The sequence below is a fragment of the Mandrillus leucophaeus genome, unplaced genomic scaffold, assembly GCF_000951045.1.
Source record: "Mandrillus leucophaeus isolate KB7577 unplaced genomic scaffold, Mleu.le_1.0 Scaffold690, whole genome shotgun sequence".
Classification (NCBI taxonomy): Eukaryota; Metazoa; Chordata; class Mammalia; order Primates; family Cercopithecidae; genus Mandrillus; species Mandrillus leucophaeus.
This window is the reverse complement of record NW_012107475.1, coordinates 2,064,552-2,090,654: the sequence shown is the minus strand read 5'-3', so window position 1 is coordinate 2,090,654 and position 26,103 is coordinate 2,064,552. Positions and strand designations below refer to the sequence as shown.

Genomic DNA, 26,103 nt, shown 5'->3' with positions numbered 1-26,103 from the left:
TAAAAAATAATTAAATACATAAAATAAATGTTTAATGCTTTCTATGTAAATTTACTGCATAATACAATTATGTGCTGTACCCATACAATGTACTGGGTCTAGGTCACGTTATTAAAGTGGAGTAAAAACATGTGTAAACATTGCAATTCTTAAGAGAAAAAATGAGGTAAGTTCCTATATTGTCTTGATCGCCCAGGAGAATCTGAGATTATAAAGAGGTTAAAAGAAAACTAAGCACTAAATAAGCGGAGCACAGAGACTAGAAACTCAACATATTCATGCAAGCCTAAATATGTTCTCTGTAGAGAAAAATGCTTAGATGTTCGGGGGTACATCTCTAAGGGCATCACAAGGTTCTAGCATATGTGGGACTTCTGGATGAGAAACACTGCTTTAGGTAAACAATATCAATCAAGATGCTGTTTTGATCATAAACTATAAGTGTTAGCTTTTTCCATATTTGACCACTAGAATTTTCGTTTTATAGTATCAGCTGCTCAGGTTGGACAAACAGACTGGTCAAAACCATACAGCTACTCCACCTTCTAGTTGTATGGCCATGAGTAAATTACTTAGTTTATACAAACATCAGCTTTCTAACTTAAAAAAAAAAAAGAAAGATATAATACTATAAATAAGTAATGGTATCTACTTCAAAAGTTTATTATTACAAGTAAATGAATAAATCCATGGAAAGTGTTTTAAACTATGTCTGGGACACAGTAGGCATGTAATATATGTCTGCTAGGATTTTTCGTAATGGACCATATTCATACATTTATATTGGATGCAGCTGAGAAGCAGATCGAGGCATTAGCACCAGTCATAATGGTCTTTCAATTCTGCAACATTTTCCAAGCCCTTTCCCGCTTTAGGGTGCTTGCATATGCTGTTCTCTTTGCCTAGAATATTCCCTTGCCCTTTCTTCACCTTGTTAATTTCTCCTCAGACTCTAGGTCTCAGCTGCCTATTCTTCTACTGTGAGTTCTAACCTGACTTGCCCTTCCACTCTTGACCTCTAGTATAACTCAAAATTACCCTGTATATTAAGGCACCATACCATTTACTTTTCTCTTATATCTTAATTGTAACTTGTATGTCTTTGTGTGTGTGTGTAAAACTCTCCATATGAATTCCTGCTATTTTCTAAGTTCAATAAGGGAAGAGATCATGTCTATTTTGTTAGCTTTAAATACAGTGCTTGGTATATCATTATTATTCAATACATATTCATCAAATAAAAGAATGAATAAAATTAAATAAACGAATGAATAAAATTCATGAGAAATAGAGCTGATTATAATTAGCTTGTGGATAGTACTGAATTCCAGAATACCTCATCATTTTTTAAAGACCCATAATAAAAATGTTGAACAAGAAGCACAAGTTAACATCTCCTTGTATCTCCTTCCCATAATAGGGATATGGAAGAAATGTTATTATTCATAATGTGGCCAGAATTTCCTCTAAGATATTCCAAGAGAAAAGGACAAAATAATCATAACATCAATCAAAAGATAATTTCTCCAAAACTATAAATAAAATACCAGTAAATTATGTCAAGCATAAGCTTACATAAATAAGGTACATAATCTTTTCAAATCTATTCTTTACTTAACTATGAATACATTGAAGTCAGAGTATTTAGAAAAAAGAATTTTTTTTAAACTAAAAGGTATAAAAATAAAGTGCTTTATTTTCTCCTTTTAGGAAATATTAGGATCTTTTAGAAACAAGTAGTGTGGCATACTCTAAAATGTAAATAACTTGTTTATTGACATGTGAGCTTAGTGCATCTTCCATAGTTGATCTTACATCTTATTTATATGGAGTAATAATCTGACCTGTAGTTCTTACTCATGGTTATAGATTTGTGTTACCGTGAAACTTTAAAAAAAATGAAAGTGTCCAAGATTCAAAGTCTGGAAATACTATTTCAAATGGTATGGGGTATGTGATAAGCTTTAGAACTAACTCTGATATGAAGACAAAATTAGATATCACTTCTTCATAGAGAGATATAAACTTGGTTATGATTGAGAAACAATATCTGAATACTTCTCAAAAAATAACACTGCATACTGAAGCAAGATTGAGAAATTATATGGGTACTCTTAATCACCTGCTTTATTTGTACTAGATAATTTTAATAACCTGCACACTTGAAAAATAATTAAATATAGTCATTTGAAAGTTCTGTACTTCCTCTAATTTCCCATTTAATTAAATATCATTTATTTAATTCAATTTGACAAATATTTATTGAGTGCTTGGTATACCCAAGGCACTTTTCTCCGACATTGAGAAATCAGAAAGTATAAAATTTGATTATAGACCTTGTACAGCTTATGTCAAGTGGAGACACAAACATACATAGTTTTCTTAATTAAAAAATGGTAATGCCATGATGGAGTATTCTGGTACATAAAGTATAAAAACTTCCTCCTTCTCCGCAAGACACAGACAACTTAATGGAGCTGTCAATGATTTTCATGGAGTGGGTAGCATTTGACATGGACCCAAGAAGATGAATAGGATTTTTACTGATGAATAAGATTTTTACCGCAGAACAAAAGAAGAATTGAACAGGCTGGGTGCGGTGGCTCACGCCTGTGATCTGAACACTTTGGGAGGCCAAGGCGGGCAGATCATGAGGTCAAGAGATCAAGACCATCCTGGCAAACATGGTGAAACCCCATCTCTACTAAAAATGCAAAAACTAGCTGGGCATGGTGGTGGGTGCTTGTAGTCCCAGCTACTCGGGAGGCTGAGGCAGGAGAATTGCTTGAACCCGGGAAGCAGAGGTTGCAGTGAGTCAAGATCGCGCGACTGCACTCCAGCCTTGCAACAGAGCGAGACTCCGTCAAAGAAGGAGAAGGAGGAGAAGGAGGAGAAGAAGAAGAAGAAGAATAGAGCGATTTGGGGCCATCAAATAAGTGATGTTTTGGGGAGTTTGGCTATATCAGGGAGATGATAGAAAGGAGTGTAGGGACCAGATTACTGAAGTCTACAGATGTTTTCTACCCAGAATTATTGATCCTATGATCATTGCAGAGGTACATATGGTGTAGAAAGAGAAGACATAATCTAATTCTATTCCTCCAAGGAATGTTTAGTGATATTGGGAAAATAATGCACACATGAAATAAGAACAGCATAATATTAATATTAAATCATATATTACTGATGAATATTATATCTCATAAATTTAGATAAGCATATTGCAGAGAAAGGGAAGAGCATTCACACAACTACATAGCAGACTAACTGGTTTTCCCAGTTCAATTAAAACACAGGGTTCCTGAAAGAAAATAGTGGGAAGTGAAGATAAAAAGGTGAGAGAGAGCAAGACCATAGAAGACCCAATACATAAAAATTTAAATTTATTGGCTTTTTAATGGCCAATAAGGATTCTCTAACAGTTTGTATAACAAGGAAGTAGAGAAACGACAGGATTAGATTGTCATTGCTGTTTGTTATTGTTGATGTTGTCCTGGTTCAAGCAGTCATCATCTGCCTGGAACAGAATTAGATTTTTATGGTGGGATTTGGGTGCACTGCAAAGGAGGAAGGCCATAGGCAGAATAAATAGTTACATGGCTATTGTAATAGTCCCAACAGGAGGTAATGAGATCCAGAACACAGTGGCATGTAGACCAGAAAGAGGATGTGTAATTGCACTGTGAGAACATTTTGACCGAAGAAGATGGCTAGGTTGGTGAGTATGGGTGTTATCTTTGAAAAGAGAAGAAGATATAAAATTAAGTAAAAGAGTTTCTTAGACATTTGGATGTGACAGAGAGAGCAAGTATCCACTGAGGTTCTTAGCCACAGAGTGGTTAAAAACTTTATGACTTCCATCACTGTCACTTCATGATTATCAGCTTTGCTGACATTCCTGGTTGCTACTAAAGGGGTAAGAATATATATTCCTCTTAGATTGATTTCCCACCATAAATCAAATTTAAAAATTATATAAATGCTAAATGTTTATGGTAGTTTGTTCTAGATATTATTCTCATATTTTTACTGACTACCTGGGGATTAATAAGAATGGGCATTGATAAGCTTATTCTGTAGGTGAAAAATATTGATTAAATAATATAAGAGCTATTTGCTTATCCTAAATTAAAATTCCCTTTTGCAAATGACATCATGGGCATAAGTGAACATTACTGTGTGATGTAATTAAAAGATATAAATATAAGAGGGGTATAAACATCTAGCCTTACCATATTAATTTAAGTCTGTCAGTGGTGAAAATATTTCTGGCTTCAAAAAGCACTTGTCATTTGGTTACATTAGGGAAATTCATAAAGTAAAATTGATTTTCCAAGATGAGAACGATAAAATGGAAAAGAAGGTTAAAATATAATTATAATGAGAAAAAATTCTGAAAAATAAGTGCCATGCCCCATGAAATATATTTGCGGAAAATAAAAGCAGAAGTAAAGTTCACTTTTGGCTCATCACTTGACTATATTTATAGAGCTTCATGTATTTTTCAAGTCTTGACATTGACAATTCTTCAATAGTAACTAATTTTGTAAAACTGAAAATATTTCCAGTAATATATTAAGCTGTATTATTAATCAACATAAACAGCCCAAACATTAATACAATTTAGATCATTAAAGACTAACAAAACTGTGACTAAATTGACATCGACTCATCTGTTGAACAGTAATTGCTAAATAACTGTAAAATACATTACATTCTCTTCATTATTGTTCCAATTATCATGTCCTTTTCTATGCACTACATAGATCTAAAAATAACGGAAAAGCAAATACTTACCAAAATGGTGGTAACAATCAAAGAACGATTGGATAAGGAATCTGTGATGTTTGCCGGCTTTCCCTTTTGACTTTCTGTCATATTCAGGCCACTGGCTGGATCCCACGTTCCAATCTATAAAATAGCATATGTACTTTGTAAATTGTCCATCAGGCACCTGGGAGAGAGTACTGCAAGAGAAAGTTAAGATTGCTAACACTTATTATTCACCTCTGCTGCATTATCTGCTGCTGTTAAAGTAAAGGCAGCTTGTTTTAAGCATGATTCACTGCTCTGTGAAGTGTGTTCAGTGAAGTGTAACATTAAAGAACAAAATGATCCACTGAACTTCTCCAGTCAGTATGGGAGCTTAATTTTCCATTCAAGCTTTCATTCACCAAGATAAACCACATTTGATGATACCTTGATAGCTGGCTGGAAACTCATTAATAGCACACATATTTTACTGTAATGGATCTCATCCTCTCATTATAAAGATAACATGCCATATTATAGAGACAAAGCTAAAAGAGCAAAATCTAGGGATCCAAGATAAATTAATAGGTAAAGGTAGGCTTAAGGCAAGCACTGATTAGTGTTTTGCACTACCCCTGGTAGGATGAAACCATGCTCAGAATTATCTTTGGAGATTTAAAAACACATCTTTGCACCTTTTAAAATGCTCCCAAGAAAGGAGAAGACAGTAAAATCTCATCTGAATAACACATTCCAATACTTTCGTCTGTACTCCATTTAATATGAATTTTAATTTAACTAATACCTTCTGATAGATTAGGTCATATACGTACAGTGTTTAGACATTTTGTATTCACTGAACACAGCCTATGAGATAATGCAGACAAGCTTCCAGAAGACACATGTAAGCACAGGATGTCACAAAATGCATTGATTAGATGGTTTATTGACACTTATACCATTGCACTATCATATAACAATGATCACCAATAAGGAAGAGCAGAGGCAAAAGAAGATGTGAAATCAGTTCTTTTTCCTCACTGTCTCAAACCTAGGAGTAATCAATAACAAAATATGTCTTCCATACTCTCCTAGATAAGTATCCAACTTATTTTTCTCAAAGAAAAGGAAAACTATCAAATTATCTTTAAAATAATTCTTTGTATATAAATTAAGTATTTTTTAAATGGCATTGATATAGCAGGTATTATTTACTGTGTTCTAACTAAATATGCTAACAAAGGTCCCATCAGCATAACCTCTTTGCCATATTTCCTCATATGGAGTTAATTTTCCTCTCACCATTAAATTATGTATAGTCCTGATGTTTGTGTTAGGAGAGGAAAAAGTCAAGTAATTCAGTATTCTTTCCAAACTAAACCACCTACTGGCCAATTACATTTCTTTACATTAGACTATGCTTATGACAATGTCCTAAAGATGGAGTCTAATTCTATTTCAGTGTCAATAATGAAAGACTTTAGGGGCCAAGCAGGTCAGATCAATGTGAAACATGATAATGTACAGGGCCGTAGTAAGAATTTCTACGCAAGTGTGTACAATTTTTAAATCTCACAAAATGTCAAGGCACAGTAGAAAGGAGGGGCCACAACCCCAATCCTGCTTTTCCAACAGCTGTGTGCCTTGGGGCTGCATGTTCCCAAAGTAGGTGCTTTAGTTGAGTTTCTAGTAAGGCACCACCAGGACTAGTAGAGGGCCTGCTGGGGATCTGGGTAGGGAAGGATGGAAGAGTGTCAAAACTAGAATGCCTGTTGACCTGCTTTAAGTGTTTAAATATTTATTTATCTATCTATCTATCTATCTATCTATCTATCTATCTATCTATCTATTTATTTATATTTTTTATTTTTTTATTTTTTGTTTTGTTGTTGTTTAGACGGAGCCTCAATCTGTCGCCCAGGCTGGAGTGCAGTGGCGCAATCTCGGCTCACTGCAACCTCCGCCTCCCGGGTTCACACCATTCTCCTGCCTCAACCTCCTGAGTAGCTGGGACTACAAGTGCCGCCACCACGCCTGGCTAATTTTTTGTATTTTTAGTAGACAGGGTTTCACTGAGTTAGCAAGGATGGTCTCCATCTCTGGATCTGCCCGCCTCGGCCTCCCCAAGCGCTGGAATTACAGGCGTAAGCCACCCGCGACCGGCCTATTTATTTAAGATGGAGTCTTGCTCTGTCACCAGGCTGGAGTGCAGTAGCACAATCTCGGCTCACTGAAACCTGTGCCTCCCGGGTTCAAGCAATTCTCCTGCCTCAGCCTCCCGGGTAGCTGGGGCTACAGGCGCCCGCCACCACGCTTGGCTACTTTTTGTATATTTAGTATAGACGGGGTTTCACCATGTTTGCCAGGATGGTCTCGATCTCTTGACCTCGTGATCCATCCGCCTCGGCTTCCCAAAGTACTGGGATTACAGGCGTGAGCCACTGTACCTGGCCAAAGTGTTTCAAATTTAAAATCATTTGCATATACTCTTTTGGCTAAACAAGACACATCTGCAGATAGTACTTTGCAGTGAATGACTGTCACTTTTCCATATCTCGTCCATAATTAATACCTATCATGCATTTGTTCTCTTAGATTTTACTTTTTATATATATAAATTGGCAAAATAGCTAGGATTTTCAGATGTGTAACTCTACCAGCCAAACCACTGACAAACATCATTTGTCCACTGTCGTCTATCTAATAAAACCTTAGAAAGTTTTCAGCTTTCTAACCAAGTAACTGATACAAAGAATTTCCCATTTCACATAATGCCACCCTCCACTATTATTTTTATAACAATAATTTAGCTAAATGTTCACTCATCTTATCATCTGAAAATACTTCTCTAGTTTCATTATTGGTTAGTTGCTTTTCTAGTTTTTTTGGAGTTCGGACACAGATGCATATTACATGAATCTACAATTTCCTATACTCAAGAGTATTAGTTATCCTCTTTTGTAAATCTCAGCTTTCTTAGCATAACATTATGAAATTTCAAAAATATCGGTGGCTTTAAAATTTTAAGTCAAATAAAAATTTTAGATATTCCCTAGATTGTCAACTATATAACTCAAAACTTTCTTCCATTGAGGAAGTTGTCACCAGAGATTTTGTTTTGTTTTAATGGCAAAAACCATGGATAAAGTAATGGCAATCTATTTTTATCTATTTGGGAACCACTATTTTGTCATATGACTTATGACTTGATCAAGCCTTCCCACTACTTTTTTTTTTTTTTTTAGCTCTGAAATGGAATTAAGATGCTTAAGCACTGTTGACCTTATAGAATTGTTCTATATATGGTGATTCTACATCCTGGTTTGCCCAGGTACTGTCTTCCTTAATAATACCCTCTTGTACAAATAAAAAAAATCATGATTTGGGTAATAAATTATAGGGCCATTCTAATTATAAGGATTCAAGTAGATACAAGAAGTATGAAAGTGCTTCAAAAGTCATAAGGAGCTATAGAAAATTATGATTTTATTCATTTTTATTTTATGTTCCAATTGGCTCTTTAATTTCTTCTTGTGGTCAGAAAAAGAATGCATATTAATTGTCATCAAATTATAAAATATGCAAAAGATATAAGAAGATCAATTTAAACTTTGAACTTCTGAATACACCCAGAGTCAATCATGGTTAATATTGTAGTCCTCTTTTTTCCTGTCATTTATCTTTCCACATACATTCCTAGAATAGTTTCCGTCATAGCCTTGTAGTTAATGGCCCAGCTTTTATGGACGGCGTATTTGACTGCCAGGATCCTATGTCCACCACTTACCATCAGGTGACTTGGGCACATTATTTCTTTGTGCCTCAATTCTCCCATCTGTAAATGGAAAATAATAGTATCTACTTCTAAACTACAGTGAAGATTAAATGAAAAAATATTCAACATAGTGTGTTTATAAGTATGCTATAATTATGACAATTACTAATTATATTCTGTTTATACACTATTGTGAGCATTTTCTCCTACCAAAGATAATCAAATCCATAGTTTTAATGACTACACAAAATGGTCATATGAACATATCGTGATTTAACTATCGTTGTTACAAGGCCTTAGTAAACACATTTATTTATAAATATTTGTTCACACATTTTATTATTTTAAAAACAGATTTCTAGAATTAGAATGACTGAGCGCAAATAATCTGCGTTGTTAATATTGTTATTATATGTTGCCAAATACCTTTCCAAAATAATTTCTCTACTTGTTTTCTTTCCCTTTACAGTTCATGGTAGTTTCCATAAGACAACTGTATAACAATTTAGCTTTTATTTTTAATAGTTTGAATAACATCAGGTTATATTATAGAGGTTTATAATTGTCACGTCTTTTAACTGTAGATGGTGTTTTTATTGCTAAAAAATAACTGTTTTATTTCAATTACTTTGTTTTGCCTCAACTCCCAATATATATTAATCACACTTACTTTACCTCCATTATTTGTGTCTTTGCATTTGCTGATAAATCATTATATATATTTTCACTTTCAACATATTTCTTATTTTGTTGGATTTTTTTATAAGCAGTGCCTTGGTGGATTTTTCAATGTCCTAACTTTTTCTCTTCCTGAATCTTATCTTTATTTAGCCTTGCTCTCTTCACATTGGTTTGGTGTTTACTACTTATTTTCTACTCCTGGAAATTTTCCTGTGGTAATTGGGAGATAAAATACATTTAAGTCTACTAATACGTATTATCAACTTCTGTTTGAAATATTACTATCATGTTGAAAAATGAATATTCAGCCATAAAAATTGAAATATCTACTCTACGAAAATTATCTATGCTTTGCCCCATTCTGCTACCACACATACTGATTCAGTTTTAGGTAACTTTTTTTTTTTTTTTTTTTTTTTGAGATGGAGTCTTGCTTTGTCCTTTAAGCAAGAGTGCAGTGGCACGATGTTGGCTCACTGCAAACTCCACTTCCTAGGTTCAAGCAATTCTCCCTGCCTCAGCCTCCCAAGTAGCTGGGATCACATGCATCCACTACCATGCCCGGCTAATTTTTGTATTTTTAGAAGAGACGGGGTTTCACCAGATTGTCCAGACTTGAACTACTGACCTCAGGTGATCTGCCTGCCTCGGTCTCCCAAAGTGGTGAGATTACAGGCATGAGCCACCGTACCCGGCTGGTTTTAGTTAATTTAATTTGGGGTTGTAAACACTGCCTCTCTTTATTTTGCTTTGTGCATTATGAATTATTTTGCTACAAGGAAAAAGCTATAATTTTGGTATAATTTGTAAACCCATTATTCGAAACTATCCTTTTTTGGGCTTAACTGAATTTGATGTTTACTAGGATATCTAGCCACAGTTCCTTCTTTGTTGAGTATTTGCTTTTCACTTATCATTGTTCTTATAAAAGACTATTATTTTCTACTCCTGGAAATTTTCCTGTGGTAATTGGGAGATAAAATACACTTAAGTCTACTAATATTTATTTATATGTATTTATAAAAGATAACTATGTGACATACTTAAATGATAGGTTGGAGATTTAAAGATATTTTTGCTACCTTCTTAAATAATGAAAACTTAGCTAAATGAAGACCTATTGTATCAGAGCTGTCTTCCTTCAGAGCTAAGTTTTATTTATTTATTTTTCTCTAGTATTAATGTTGCTTAAAAAGGCTGACAGCTACCTCATATGTATTTCGTTGTTGGTGAATATTTTTTCTTGAAACTCTTCATTATTATCATTTGGAAATATTAAATCTCAACCAGTACCTATGTGTGTGTGTGTGTGTGTGTGTGTGTGTGTGTGTAGATGTTTACATATGTATATGTAGATGTATGCATGTATCTATATATACAGTACATTTATGTATATGCATACGTAGCATTTATGTATATGTTATATATGGATGTGTATACCATGTATATATGATTTTTTTGCAAAATATGTTACCTAAAGACTGAGTAGAGAAATAATAGTTCTTTTCTTAAATTGTCAGAAATATAATGCATTTCTCCATTTTCTGAACATAGACTTTGTTGCATCTTGTAGTTCTCAATTATTTGCATCCTCATGTCTTCTATAGAACTACTCTTTCCCTTTCACTACCTTATGCGTATACCTTAATCACTGTTTCAAAATCTAGATAAAACAGTTCCTCCTCTGTGCAGCAGTGGATGATCTTTCATTACGCTTCCACACAGGCAACTTAGGATTGCTTTTACTTACTACAATAAGTATCACATTATATTTTAATTGTTTACTTACCTCTGTCTAGTAAAAAGTAAATTCCCTATGGATGGAGACTGGCATACTCATCTTTTTACCCCAAGGACATCCTATGGGCTTTATATGTGAGATCTCTGAATGTATTGGTTACATAAATATAACCAGTAAATGTTTTATTTATTGAACATAAATAATCATATTTATTGAACAGAAATAAATGTTTTATTTTTGTCATCTCAGAAATGCCACTTATGTATTGCTTTGAATCCAAGTTATATTTCGTTTTTATTCATTCTGCTGTGTTAGACTCTAAGTGCCTTGACAAAACGAAACATTTCATCAGTCTTTAAATTATATAATAAATATCCAATGAATATTTATTGAATAAATAAATAGAGTGAGTGAGTGAATTACTCCATGATAAAAACTTTCAGACTTTTTTCGTTGACATTCCAATATCATTCATTCATTTGGCAAATGTTTAACATACATTATGTGTCTATTCTTTTATAATTACATATTTTGTTTTCCATATTTTATTATTCTCTTTTTGAGTTATTCTTAATGTTTTGTTTAAGATCTATCTCAATATCATATTTAGTGTTTGAAATATTGTGCCACATACCTTTACTATGTATTTCAATTTTTTCCAAATTATATTTTATAAGTATTTTAAATAAATATTGCACACTATAGGTTTTGTTTTTCAGGAATGTTTTTCAGGAATGTATAAATTCTTCATGTAATTTTGTTTTATAAGTATATTTTTTCTTTGGTTTCTGTGTATTTTTTTTCTAGGTAGAAAAAGAATAGTTTTCACAATAATTTTTAAATTATTTATCTAATTAATTAGTTGATCCTTTATTGTTTATTTATTTTGTTGACAGTTTTCTCAGTACAAATTTTGTTTTGTAACTCATATTACTACTTTAAATGCAAAAAATGTTCCTATTTCCTCTATTGGGCTATATAATAGCTAACCTATGAAATTAGCATCTTATCATTTCTTCTAAAGATGCATGTTAGCTCTGTTTTATGTATGCTGAATCAATGTGACATGTTTCTTATTTTCTATGAAATTTACGGTAATAATCTGTTTGATATGTATACAAGAAAGTTTTTTAAGTAGGAATAAAATAAACATTCCCAGTTAGTTTTTAAAATACTAGTTCCAAATAAAGTTAAACTTATTTTAAAGTAAGAAACAATTTAAATTCTCCACTAAAAAATACCTGATACAAATCTATCAAAATTCTCTTTATACTATCTTCCTGGCATTGACTAACAAAATATTCACTGGATGTTGGTAGATGGAAAAAGAATCAATATAGTTTTCCATTAGACAACAATGTAAAAAAGAAAAAGAGTTATTTGCTTGCACATTGTTTTGACTTAATGTCAGGAGAATGTGTTAGCCTTGAATAAAGAATATAAGCCATAATTCTCCAAAGAGAGCCTGTGTGATGATAATGAGAAACTACACTGTACATGTGTTTCTAACAGTCTTAGCACAATGCGGACTCTCCATCTCAGAATACGTTTGCTTAAAGAAATTTCTTTCCAGTAATGAGTTGCCGCCAACCATGTGACCCACAAAGTATAGTTTTCCTTGAAGTATATTGACTATTTCTCTTAGAAAAAAAATGGCACCCCAATAGTACTGTTTGAGAGAATTGAGAAATAGAAAGCATAAGGAAGAGATTTAACTTAAATGCTGATTTACATATGAAAGATGAATATGTCCTGCAATTGACTGAATTAGTGGATTGTTTATTTCTCTATTAATTTATATACCTATTATTTCTGAAAACCCAGGTTGCTCAATCCAATACAATGCATGAATTTTGGGTACAGAGATTTTTTTCAACAGAGTAGTTTTATCACTATTAGTGGGAAATTAGAGACTTTTGTTTTGCTTACTTCACCCCTTCAAATGCTAAATAGTTAAATAAAAAGTAGAGATAGTTAGTTGCATTACTGTTTAATAACCCTTGACATCAAAGTTTAATAACGGTTTACTTCCATTGAACTACATGTTGAAAAGAGAGAACTTAAACTTTGGCACCTGAGCTCTGGAAAAACAAAAAGAAATATTTTACAGCAAAGCCTATGTGCTTCCTGCCAGCTAGAATTTAGAGTCCAGAGCAATTGTCTGAGAATTGGCTGACCTTCAGATATAAGTTAATTGGCCTATAAGGATAGGACAAAGAACACTTTAGTAATCAGTATCCTGAAACTCTCAACTAGTGTGCATAGGATCTGAGATTTTACCATTTGAGAACTACAGTGCTAATATGAGTATAATAAATTAATAAGTATATAATCATCTCATGGAAAAGAATTAATAATCTAAACACTGATTTTTCTCATTTAGGATTTTTATTTTGGTTTAGGGCAATTTAACGCTAAGCACAATTAAAGAGTTAACAGATAGGTGGTGATTTTGATTTTTTAAATAATGTTTGAATCAATGAATTAAATGTTCCCAAATATGAAAATACAATAACATTCAGTTAAAAGCCATTTTTTCCACAGATAAAAATGTAGTTCAGATTTGATTTGATTTGAAATCAAATCAATCAATTACAACATTATATATATATCATAATTGTAATTTATTTATATATATGTTAATACGAATTTAGTGGTTAAAAGAAAAAAAGTCAATATTTACTATTCATTGGTGGGCCAAAATGAGACATTTTGGTAACCAAAACAATAAATTCTGTGACTTCAAATAAGGCAATCTAATTGATTTCTAAACATAAACATCATCCATAAATAGTTTTCTGAAATATGTTACCGTCCTGGAAGTGTAAAGTTACCAAGCAAAATGATAACTATACACACTGACGCACAAAAATGTTGGCACAGTTCTGAGACAGGGCTTATAATGAATTCAATATAAGAGTCAGACAAATTAAATGGCTAACATCTCCAAAGAAAGGCAATAGGCTTGGATCCTGACCAGGAAGTATTTTTGTTTTTGAGAAGCAAACATCACTTTTTGACTTATTTAAAGATTACTAGTTAACACCACCATTAGCATTGCTTACAGGAAGGCAAGATAAATCTCAGTTCCTGGACAAGTTGGGGGTCATTGTTGCCATGGGGACTGAGTATATGTACCAAATGCCACCAAAGAGAGGAAGATAAAAACTGCCATGCATCCGGTATCTAGAAATCTATAATCAATATAGCTTTCACCTATCTAAGGTAGATTTTCAGATTTAGATAAGTTTTGAAGATTGTAAATTCCATTCAGACACCTTTTTCATAGGAAGTTTAATAAGGGCAGGATTCAACAAGTAAAAGAAAGGTCAATAGTAAAGATTTCTGTAGAAATAACCACTTTTTCTTCAAAATACATATTTTACAAAAAATATTCAAAAAGCACTTTGAAACATATTCTAATTCTAGAACACATATGCCTATAAACTCAGGCAGGCAGAGTTTCACTACTAATTCTTATCCTCCTCATATATTATCAAGATAGTTGAGTTTTAGCAAAAAGCCTATGGTTTACTGATACTAGTCTCTAGACTGCTAGGTGCAAGCAGTAAATATTTAAGAAGTGTAAGTGTTAAAAGTTAAAATGAAGCTTCACATGAAAGTGAAATATGACAAATGTATACCTTTTAGAGATGTGTAAATGTGAAATATATTGCTTTATATTATTTATAAATACTATTTAGACATGTACATATTATTTTTATATTTATACTATTAACTATAGAAATTGACATATATTTCATAAAATGTCTTTTTGTATTTTTTAAAGATTTTCCCAAAGGATACAAAATTAGAAGCTGATTTATTACAAACCTATGCTGAGGCAAACACACTGTGATTATTTTTTATAGTCCCAAATGCTTCAAGGTCCCTCAGCACTATTTCTGTCCAAAGAAATGTATCAGTTTTATCTTTTCTATTTTTCAAAGTTAATATAATATTAATACATAAAGTCAATTTTAATAATGGCTTATTAGAGCCTATCTGCTGAGGAGATAACAAATTCTATTCTCCAATGTCTATTTTCATTTAAATATCACACAGGAGAGTATCAACAAAATAATCAGAATGGCAAACTTTGATGCTAGAAAAAGGGTAAGAGAAGTACACAAGAATAATATTAATTTATATCTGTACTCAGAAACAAATATTCTGTAGTAAAATAAAAATTATTTTGAATAACCAAGAAAGTATAACAGTAAAAGATTGATTTTTTCTCTTGTAAAACACATGAAGTACTCTGTGGTTACATAGGAGAGTTTATAAGAAAATTCAATCATGAGTTAAGATTCAGGGATTTTATTATTGCATTACAGTTTCCTATTGGAAATTCTTTTCTAAATTTAAGTGGTTGTTTTCCCAAAAATGGCTTCTAGGTAGCTCATCTTGCAATGAAATTCCACTATTTTATATAATGTCATCAATTCAGTCTAAACGCATTTTGTGTGGAACCCTTCCAACTCTGTTTGCTGTAAATGGCATCCTTTTGAAGTTATAGTCTAAGAGTATTTCTGTAACATCTTATGCCATCAGTTTTGTTTTTTCTTCCCTCTGAAGCTGGTCTTTCCCAAGCACATAGCTAAGCTTCAGGTGACTGAAAAACAACGATAAACCATTTCCAACAATAAGTTACATCCTAGTTACATACTCTAAACAACAAAAACAAAACAAAACAAAAATTTATTGTTGGTGATGATGTTTTTGTGTTTCCTCACAAGTAAATTTTTCCTGATTCTTTTTATGTTTGCTATTCTTCTCCCTCCAAATTACTTCAGTAATTCCACTCACAGACTGAATACACAAATAGACAATGACCAAACCATGTGTGATGACAAAGTTTGATCCAGAAGCTCTGGAGTGAGCATCTCAGGAAGCCAAACACAATCTCAGCCAACAATCTACCCAAAACAATCAGGATTCATCCTATTACTTCCAGTTTTCCAATTTTTTGCCACCCTCCAAATCAGGATCAGCCAGAGAAAGTCAAATATGCCCCCCAAACCCATTATCCAGGTGCCTTGCTTAGTTAAACCAAATCCAGTTTCCTCATGCCAGCAATCTCCAATCACAGCACAGCTGAGGTCTTCATTTCTTTCCACTATAAAACTTTTCCACTCCCCTGCTTGCCTTTGAACCCCAGTTTAATGCAAGTGATGACGGCTGCCTCCCTTCCCGTAGTAAGTTCTGAATAGTAACTTCTGCTTGTTCTCATTTGGGTGGGCTTTTTTTTATTTCCATACTATTAACTCATAAGGACAAAAAAGGAATATTTATAAATAGAATATTTATTATTACTGTTTAATGTAATACTGGAAGGCCTATCTAAGGAAGTAATATTCAAGATGATATCACCAGGATGAGTAAGAGTTCTACAGGCAAAGGCACTGGGAATGGATATTCCTGGCTGGGAAAACTATATTACTCTATGCCAATGTGATAAGAAAACTTTGTTTTCTTGAGGAAACAAACAAACAAACAAAAACCCTCTGTAGGTAGGGCATAAGAAAAACTGGAGTTTTTAATTGCACTATGAATGGGGCCAGGTTTGACACTGAAGCAATGTGGATCCTTACAATTTCAGACTTCAGGGTGACCTTCTGCAATCTAAAATCCTTTACCCACTTGAAACATTGACCCATGACCCCAACCCACTGACCCCTTGACTATTGTCTTTCCTTGTTCTCATGTTGGAGGTACAGAGCAAAGCTAGGAAAAGCAACAAACTGTGCTATAGGAAAATAACTCTGCATCACACACTTGAGTAAGCATTCTATGTGAAGTATCTCATAATTTCCATAAAGATCCTTTATTCATTCAACAGTCAACAAATATTTCTTAAGTACATACTTTGTCCTCAAGACAAGGGATACTTTGCAAAGCCTTAATATATAATAGTGGAAAAGGGAGCATATATTTTCCATCTAGTAGGTCTTGCACTCTGGCTAGGGAGATAGCCCTTTTATAAAGTTTACATGAATAAATAATTGCGGACTTTGATAGAGTCAGAAATGAAAAAGGGCAGAGCTTAGGAAAAATTTAAACTTGATTAGAGACTTAGAGGAGGCCTATCCAAGGAAGTAATACTCAAGATGATACCACCAGGATGAATAAAAGTTCTCCAGCCAAAGGCACTGGGAATGGATATTCCTGGCTGGGAAAACTGTTTCTACTACTCTATGCCAAAGTGATAAGAAAACTTTGTTTTCTTGAGGAAATGGAAGAAAAAAAAAAACCCTCTGTAGGTAGGGCATAAGAAAATATCTGAGAACATGATGAGAAGTCGCTGGTGCTTTGGACTTTATTCAAAATACAATCGGAACCTATGAAGGTATTTAAACAGAGGGATGACATGGGTCAATTTTCTTTTAAAAATATCTGTCTGGCTGCTGTGGTTTAGGGAATGGATTATAAGAGAGTTGAACAGAGAGACTTGTGGGAATTCCAGTGTAGCTGTACAGTTGAAAGGTACCACCCTTATGATTCAGCAATGGATGTGGTGAGAGATGAATGGATTCTAAACATATTTTGAAAGTAGAATACACTATACGATCTTTGGACTGGCCAGAAGAATTCAAGCTTGGAAAATCATTTATTCTGTTTTCCTGTTCCTGTTCTTGAGTGCTCAATATCAGCCTCTCATAAGCAAAAGTATTGCCTGAACTAGACAAAGTCTGTAGTAGCACCTACTGTTTTTTCCCCTTCTTGCCCTCCCCTCCTCCATTGAAGGCACTGCCATGGTCTCAGAGAGCTTGTTTGGACAGAAGCGACTGGCTGTATATATAGTAACGGTGATCTTTTTGGGACCACAGTGAATTGGGCTGGGTTCCAATTAAGGCTTCTGCTACAATAGAGTAGAAAGGATTCATTTGATCTATGGACACCATCTAAGTAGAAAGGATGTCCATCTCCACTCCAGGCTCAGACACTTGAGCATGGCCCACCTTTTCCCATTCATTAGAAGTATACTCATTTCTTCCTGGTTTATCTGTTCCACAGTTGTAAAAAACAGAAATATGGGCTTCCTTCCTGTTAACTGTTTTAATCCTAAAGTTCACGTTTCTGAACATTATGTAAAATCTATCATGTCAGTGACATAAAAACAAAATAACCTACTTTTCAGCACTTATTACTTCCAAGTCTTATAATTTTATAAATCTAATGAGTCTATTTATCATTGGCAGGTTTCCTCTACTAGATTATAATCTTCTTGAGGGCATAAGACAGACATTCTTCCATATTTGTTAGAGGATTAATCTACTAAATGAAGTGGTCTAAGATGACCAAGACAGAAGGAGAATGAAAAAAAGGCAATGGGCATGAGAAGAGGGATAAAGCTAGCACATTACATGTTTTCCTTCTTCATTTTTGTCTCTCAGTCATGATAGAATATAATTGTTAACTTTAACGATTAAAATTTCTAGCCTCAATATATTTCAAGATGTTACTTCCGGGTTCTTTTAGAGGCCATAGTATTCTTACTTCAGACTGTCCAAGAGGGCAGCCCTTTGCACTCTACTTTTTTTTTTAAGATGAGAAATTTGACACAGACAAGTTAGGTGGCAGGATGAAGTTCACACACTTAGTTTTGATGGAATTGGAACTGAAAATCAAGCCTCTTGGATAACCATCTATTGACCCTTCTAAACTGTGAATTCTATCAAGGTAGGGATGCTGCCTTTTCCATCAATGAGCTGGTAACTGCACTTTCCAGGGGGAAAAAAATCAAGTCAATAACGCTCAGTCTTCATGAGGCAGATAACTGCTATTGTCTCATGATTTATAAGACCCCATGTTTTAGAGAGATTAATAAATTTGTCCATAAAAAGTAAAGTGCAGAGTGAGAATTTGAGCCCAAATCTCTCTGAATCTAGACCTTGAGCTCTTAACCATTCTATTAAATTTAAAATTAGGACCTTTTGCTACTTAGCAGCACTTTGTTCCTTCTAAGTCAAAATCAAGTCTGTCAAAATGGAATTTTCAATTTTTCTTAAGAACTGACTAAACTTTGCCTCTGTCCTTTAGCTGATGAGTTCATGTACAAATTTTCAAGGATATTGAAAACATTTCATGTGAACTTTTTGTTCCCTTTCTCTTTAACTTACCTCCACCCATCCTCAGTACCTTATCTGTCTTTTCAGGGGAAGGTTTATGCCAATTCCTTTCTACTAGTAATTATCCTGCTTGGTAATTCATTTTCCAATATTTGAGTTATGCTTTTATCCCTGGTATCCCCCCTTTTCCTACCTGGGTCCTCCATTTCTCCTTAAAAACATACAAATGCTTTGCTTGTCTTTGAACTAACAGCATTGTTGATGGTTCAATTAATGCCTTCTATCACAAACTGTTTACTCATCTCCACTTCCTGTTAGAATGGTTTTACATCCATGTCCTCATAGTCAAATTATTCTAAACTATATTATCTTCCCAAGTAACCCGTAGCCTTCAGGACTATTCTTTCTTTAAACTCGCACTGTATTCTAATATCCTGCAAATATCCTGAACATGGTATTTATGTTATGACTAAAATCTAGCATTTTAGCTTTATCTCCCTCTTCCACTGTGTGTATGTGTATGTGTATAATGATAAAATCAAACGCTATGTTTGTGTTTCCTCATGCTGTTACTTCCTTCTAAAATGACTGAATGTCTAACAATCAATAATTCAACATATTTAAAAGCTAATTCTAAGTACTCAATTGACTATGACTCTTGATTAATTATACTTTTTATCAGAAAATATATTTGTATTGGACTTTTGAAAGCTTGAAACATATAGCTTTCGATTGTATTCATTTACAAATATGCATTACCTTATCACTGTACATGAAAAGCCCCTTGAGGATAAGTACTGCACATAATTAATTCAGCAAAATGAATTTTCAGATTTTAGAAAAGAATACAAAAAATGTTTATGAAATTGCAGAGCAACCTGCAAAACTCATACTGGTTTACCTCATTTATCAGTGTGATAAATCATCATATGTACTTGATAATCATTATATTCAGGCTTATCTATAAGCCACAATGGAGCACAGTGAAAACTTTGTAATGTTTTATTTATTTTGAATTCAAGACAGGAATGTATCTATGGTAATATGAAGAGCATTGCCATTTTTATGCAGATGTACTGAAATGTCAGCAATGGTCCAAGTTCCTCCTAGTGATTTGGATATTTCATAAATAAATAAATAAATAAGGTAATAACATCTCCAGTAAACAATAAGATAAACTCCTTAAGAGCTTACTGAACTCCACCATTATCAACTCCAGTCTTGGACACAGACTAATTTTCTCATCTTAAGAGTGAGATAGTTAGGAAGGGACTGTCTCATGAATACTTGGGTTCCAGTTTATTATAAAATATTCCTGACTTTTCATGGTCTTGACAAAGTGTACAGTTTGAAATCCTCAATGGCAGGAGGTAACAGTTACATCAATTTGAATCAGTAGTTGGTCATAGTGTACTTAAACTGTCTTGGGGACATTATCAAAAATGTAGTTTTACTCTCTCCTGGATGATTTGAATCAGCATTCAAATGTGCTGTTATCTTGCAGGCTAAAAAAGCCCTTCTTAGGTCTCAGCTTTCCTCTTCAGTTTCTATCTAGAACTAAAGCTCCATGTTTCATTGCTAGGTAAACTATAAGATAGCTTACTATCTTCAAAGCAATATTATCTCAGTCACATATAATTTTTCTCAAGTTCTTATTTTAATAAGATCTAATAAGATTTAATAATATCTAGATAATATCTAAAAAGATTTAATAAGATTTAATATCTCGTCAATTATCAATGAATCTAACAGAAAAATATCTAAATACATACATTATGTATTTAAGAAAATTCACACTAAAATATTCATTAAGTATGCACATACCCAAATTCTTTGGGTGCTTTACCACAATCCCTAGCAATAGAATCAAGTAAGATAGATCCAGTGTAGTGTGCTACATTTATATATATGCCATATTTACTGTGCATACATTAATTCAAATATTTCACTTAAATATGACTCAAACGATGGAAACACTTTTATATTTAATTTTTTAATAGCCTGCTCCAAGTTGGAAAGTCTATGTAACCACAAGTGATTATAAGCTGCACGTATAAAGACCCATATTAAACCAAATATTCTCATATTCTCTAATTGCTATATTAAACCTTAAGACTAATTAACATTATATGCATTTCAAAGATTATATGCATCAGAAAACCTCTAGTTAGAAAATAAAATATAAAATTGACTTAAGATACCCTTTATCCTTGAATCCTAATTGTCAATTATTATGTTCAATATAATGAATTAAATATTTATTTTTAGAGTTACTAAAGTTAAATGTCAATGAAATGTGACTACAGCAGAGAATATTTCTGTCTTCTTTGAGATATGTTTCATTTAGTAATTACAGCAAATAAGCTGACTGAAATACCTTTTCTAGACCTTCTTCCTTGAGACTGATCACATCCAAATCAAAATCTGTTCGCAAGCCATTGGTTTTGTTGAAAGTTATTCTGCCTGTGAGGCCTTCCCAATGTGCCTATGGGAACAGAAAAAAAAAAAATGATAATAAATAAGTGAAGAAAGATGGAATAAATATTTTTTCATAAAAGTAGGAACCTTATATTCATTATTTTTCATAGTTGACATTGCTAGAGATTTTTAAAATATTTTAATTTTCCTCTGAAATTTGAAAAATGTTTTTCTACATAAATTATCTTAGTTTCAGTAGAAAATATATTACAAATTTTTCATTTTATAAAATGCATTTTCCAGTTATAATTTTCTGTCTATGAGAGACTCTATTATTACATTGTAAGTAGTATACCTCTTTTAGTAAAGTAAGAAGAATTTAATTACTTTTTATGGTGTATGACACATTAAAGATCTCACTGGCAAATACAGATAGAACTACTGTTATAAAATCCCACTACCAAATTCATAATAATATGAAAAGAAACTTATTACAATAAGAGAAACCAAATCCAGGAAAAGCTATGTTATACTAACTCAATTATATACATTCCCCATAGAATAATTAACTTACTCCTTTACTTTCCCCTAAGTAAGAGCAGGGGAAATGTATTATAATTACTTCATATCAAGATATACGTCATGTAGAAGGAGATGGGAATATAATAATCTAGTGATATAATATGTTCAACCCTAAAAGGTAAGTAAATAACTGGACTTTTTTAATGTAAAAATTTTCCCATTCTGTTGGTTATAGAACTACAATTAGATGTTTTCCATTGTTTGTAATTTGGAAATAGCTTAGGAAAAACTAGTTAAATACAGAAATTTTAAATTATAAAATGTATACTCACAACTAAAATGTTTAAAATAATATAAACAAGACCCCAAAGAAGTAAATATCAGTAGATTAAGAGTAATATTTCAATAAGGATTTGAAATTATATTACTGAATGTCTTAGGCTCCATATGGTATTTGGATACTTATGTACAGGATTCTCAAATAGTTTTCAGCTAACAAGTTACAAATGAAATAGAAAAATTATAATATATATTCATAAACATACTGCAACATGTCTTTGCTATAGTTAAACATGTGTTCACTGGTTTACAATAAAGAAGAAAAAAGTATTTCTAGCCTAACGTCTTCCAAAGAAAAAATTTCAAGTGACTAACAAAAATGGATAATAGTATAAATGTCAACAAAAAGATCAAGAAGTACAGGAATAGAAGTATAAAACAGTAGAACAAATCTGGGGTAGAGAGAGCATAAAGAAATGTATACCAGGTGAAGTTGCACAAATAATTTTATCACAAATTCACTTCTGAACTGCCTAGCAACCAAAACAAAGAAGAAAATATGATAAAAACACAATATAAGGGTCTATAATTTAAGACATACCAGCTGCTCAGGAGAAAGCTTTTCCTGGCACTGAGACCTGAGAGAAATTTCTCCTGTTGGTCCTCATAAGGGGGACACTGTGTGATTTAGTGGACAAGATTCTCAATTACACCCTACAATAAATACAATGGGGAATGTCACACAACTGCTTCTTTTCGGGCTGCTTGACACATGGCATGGTTTCAATAATCTAGTGCTGAGTTCAGAAAAATCAATTCTTCATCTCACCAGACCTGTGGACTATGTCTGCAGCTCACTAAGGCTCAGTTTTAAACCAGAAGTAAATGTTAGAATATGGGCAACTAATAAACTGCATATTCTTCGGAAACTATTATAAATTCGTCTACCTGAGAGTTTGATAAGAATTAGACAAAGAAAATTCATGGATATTCAGAGATACTTAATTATGATCCTATTTGCACTTTTATTTTCATGATGAACAATTTATTACAAGATGAACTGATGATTTATTTTAAGCCATTAATAAAAAATCTCATATGGTAATAATACCTGTGATATCTCATTGCAAAGATTAAGGCTCGGTTAAACTTTCATATATGAAAAGTATTTTAAGCTAACAAAGGACTTTCTCTTATGACAGGAAAAATATATATGTATATGTATTTGTATATATATGCACGTATATTTGTAGGTACATATGATCTTCAAAATGTTTCTTTTTCTCACTATGAATATGCTTGATCTGTAACAGACATAATCAGAAATTATATGTGGTAATAAGAATGGTTGCATTATATAATATGGAGTAAATTTTGCACTTTGATTAATTCATATATTCTATTTTTGTTAACTGTTAATATAATTTAAATAACTAGACATATTTAGGAACAATTAATCTAAATAACTATACTTGAAGCCTCACAAATTAGGTATAATTTTACTGTAGTGCAAATGACATTTATGTTAAAAATGCATTTTATATTTTGTTGCCTAAAATATAAGTATTCTTTTATTAATCTATATCTCTACATAAAGGAAAAGTAATAAATATAAAGATTCAGAAAGGTAAAGGTTAACCCTCATAGATACTTTGACAGATATTTTGTTTCTAATGGGATTTCCCCCACCTTTCATTTGGTATTGTTTAGTAAAAATGTTAATTTTGCTTATTTAAAGTAAGAGAGAAAATTTAAATTAAACATAAAGTAAAAGGTCACTTGCTAGAAAAACCACAATAATCTCACTTCATTCAGCTTGACAACAAAAGAGACAAGGCAGATGTTCTTCTCCTGACATACCTCTTTAATTAGACTCATAAAGCGAGTCCCGAAGCGCCAGGGTTTATGTCGATTACACTGCAAGGAACTGACTGTCATCTGGGGAAACTGTTGGACGGCCACAGACACCACATGCACAGCATCATACATTAGAGCAGCATCAGTCTGAAAAGCAAGGGAAAGGGAAATGTATAGTCAATATAACTTGTAGAACCTGTGGTAGATGGTTTGCAAGGAGGGAGAGGGAAGAGGTAAGGGAAATATATATACCGTTTTTCTTTGTATAAAGAAGAAAACATTATCTTTAACATGCTCTCATTCTCTTAAACAAGTCATTATGATCAAATTACTACATCAGCTCCATAAGAAAATTTGACCTATCCTCCTTTTCCTGAAATAACCCAATTACATATAGTCCTAGTATTGCCGTTGAAGTAGGAAATGTATGAAGACAGGCTTTATTTCCTTTTAGTGACTCTCTCTGCTTCTTACTCTGTCTCACTATGCACACACACACACACACACACACACACACAAAATGAGTACATTGCTAACATTTTTAATGGTCATATAAATCACATATTGTATATAAAAGTAAGTAAACAGTTTCCTTTTATAGGAAGAAACAAAGATTTTAAGGGAGATTTACTTAAAACCTTAAATTATTTCACTGTTTTAATCTTTTAGCTTTAAAAAGATATAAACCCTGATCTTTTTCTTCAACTCAAATTTTCAAAAGTTTCAATCTCAGAAACGATGGTAGTTTTGAATCTCAATAGCTGTATTACTCGCTTTTCAAGAAGCTAAACTTAATCTCTTGTACTGTTTCCTTTCCCCAAGATTTCCATATGAATAAAAGTTCATTTGGCTTCTCAAGTAAAGCGAATATGAATTCTACTGTGTTTGCACCTGCTCAAATGACCAACCACTTTGGAGGTTGACGATACAAAAATAAAATGTTTATAAGTCATAACAAAACAGAGGCTCAGTGATTGTCAAGTGCTGTGTTAAATGGACCCTCACATTGTGTTTGACAGATCGATGCCAGGCTTACTACCTAGAGAAGACAGCCACACTGACAGTACTCCTAGCAATGAACTTTGGCCATCTGCTTGGCATGCTTTAGAATAAAAGCATATATTTTCTCTTCTCATTCACACAATTAGTGAGCTGTGAAATGAATTCCAAAATGAATAGGAACCCTGTAGATTACAGCATTTGCCACAATACAAAATGAGTATACACAGTAGCTTTCAAACAAATGGATCCTAAGGAGCTATATCACACAAAATGGAAGATGGCTAAAGAGCACAATGCAATAAGAGAACATAATAATATTATTTTATCATTCATAAATCTCTGGGGAAAATAACTCAGATTCCTAACCTTCATTTTATAAATTTTACTGACTATTTTCACATACCCTGAAGGATGCGTAGTGAAAACTAGTAGTGGAGTTCATAGAGGCATATATCCTGAGCCTGAAGATTTGACTGATATTTGTCTTTGACCCGAGATAACATTCAGAGGACATATTACATATATTACACGGGTGGTCACAAAAATTATCACCAGAATTGGGAAGATATATTTTGAGTGTTTAAAATATATCACTGTCAACAGGAAGGGTAATTTTGCAGCATAAAACATAAGAGAGCCTTAAAAATATTTATGTTTATTTTAACCCAGTAATTCCTCTTTCTGGAATTAACATTAAGAAAATCAGAGATAAGAACAAAGGCAACGTATCCATTGGGTTTTTTTTTAGAAAAAAAAAAAGAGTGGAAATCTACTGAATGACCAAAATAGGGAAATTTCTAAATAAATTCACAATGTTTTCTTATATAAACACTAAAAAATCAGTTTTGAAAAATACTTAACTAGACGGAAATTAAATACATCTTAAATGGTGTTGTGTTAAATTAGATTTAGATTATGCAGAACTGTATTTCCAGCATAAATCATTATATATAGCAATGTATAAATAATGGTTTTATATATAATATACATAATGGTTTTATATA

General features: G+C 32.7%; 1 protein-coding gene across 2 annotated transcripts in view; it reads right to left on the bottom strand.

The window, feature by feature from the left end:
• Positions 1-26,103, bottom strand: part of GRIK2 (glutamate receptor, ionotropic, kainate 2) — a 747,114-nt gene that overhangs the window by 286,399 nt on the left and 434,612 nt on the right. For both annotated transcript variants that reach the window (XM_012002617.1, XM_012002618.1), the window contains 3 exons: positions 24,101-24,244; positions 21,399-21,506; positions 4,798-4,911 (listed from right to left, as the gene is read on the bottom strand). In XM_012002617.1, coding sequence (XP_011858007.1) covers positions 4,798-4,911; positions 21,399-21,506; positions 24,101-24,244 — 366 coding nt within the window. The remainder of the gene's footprint in view (positions 1-4,797; positions 4,912-21,398; positions 21,507-24,100; positions 24,245-26,103) is intronic.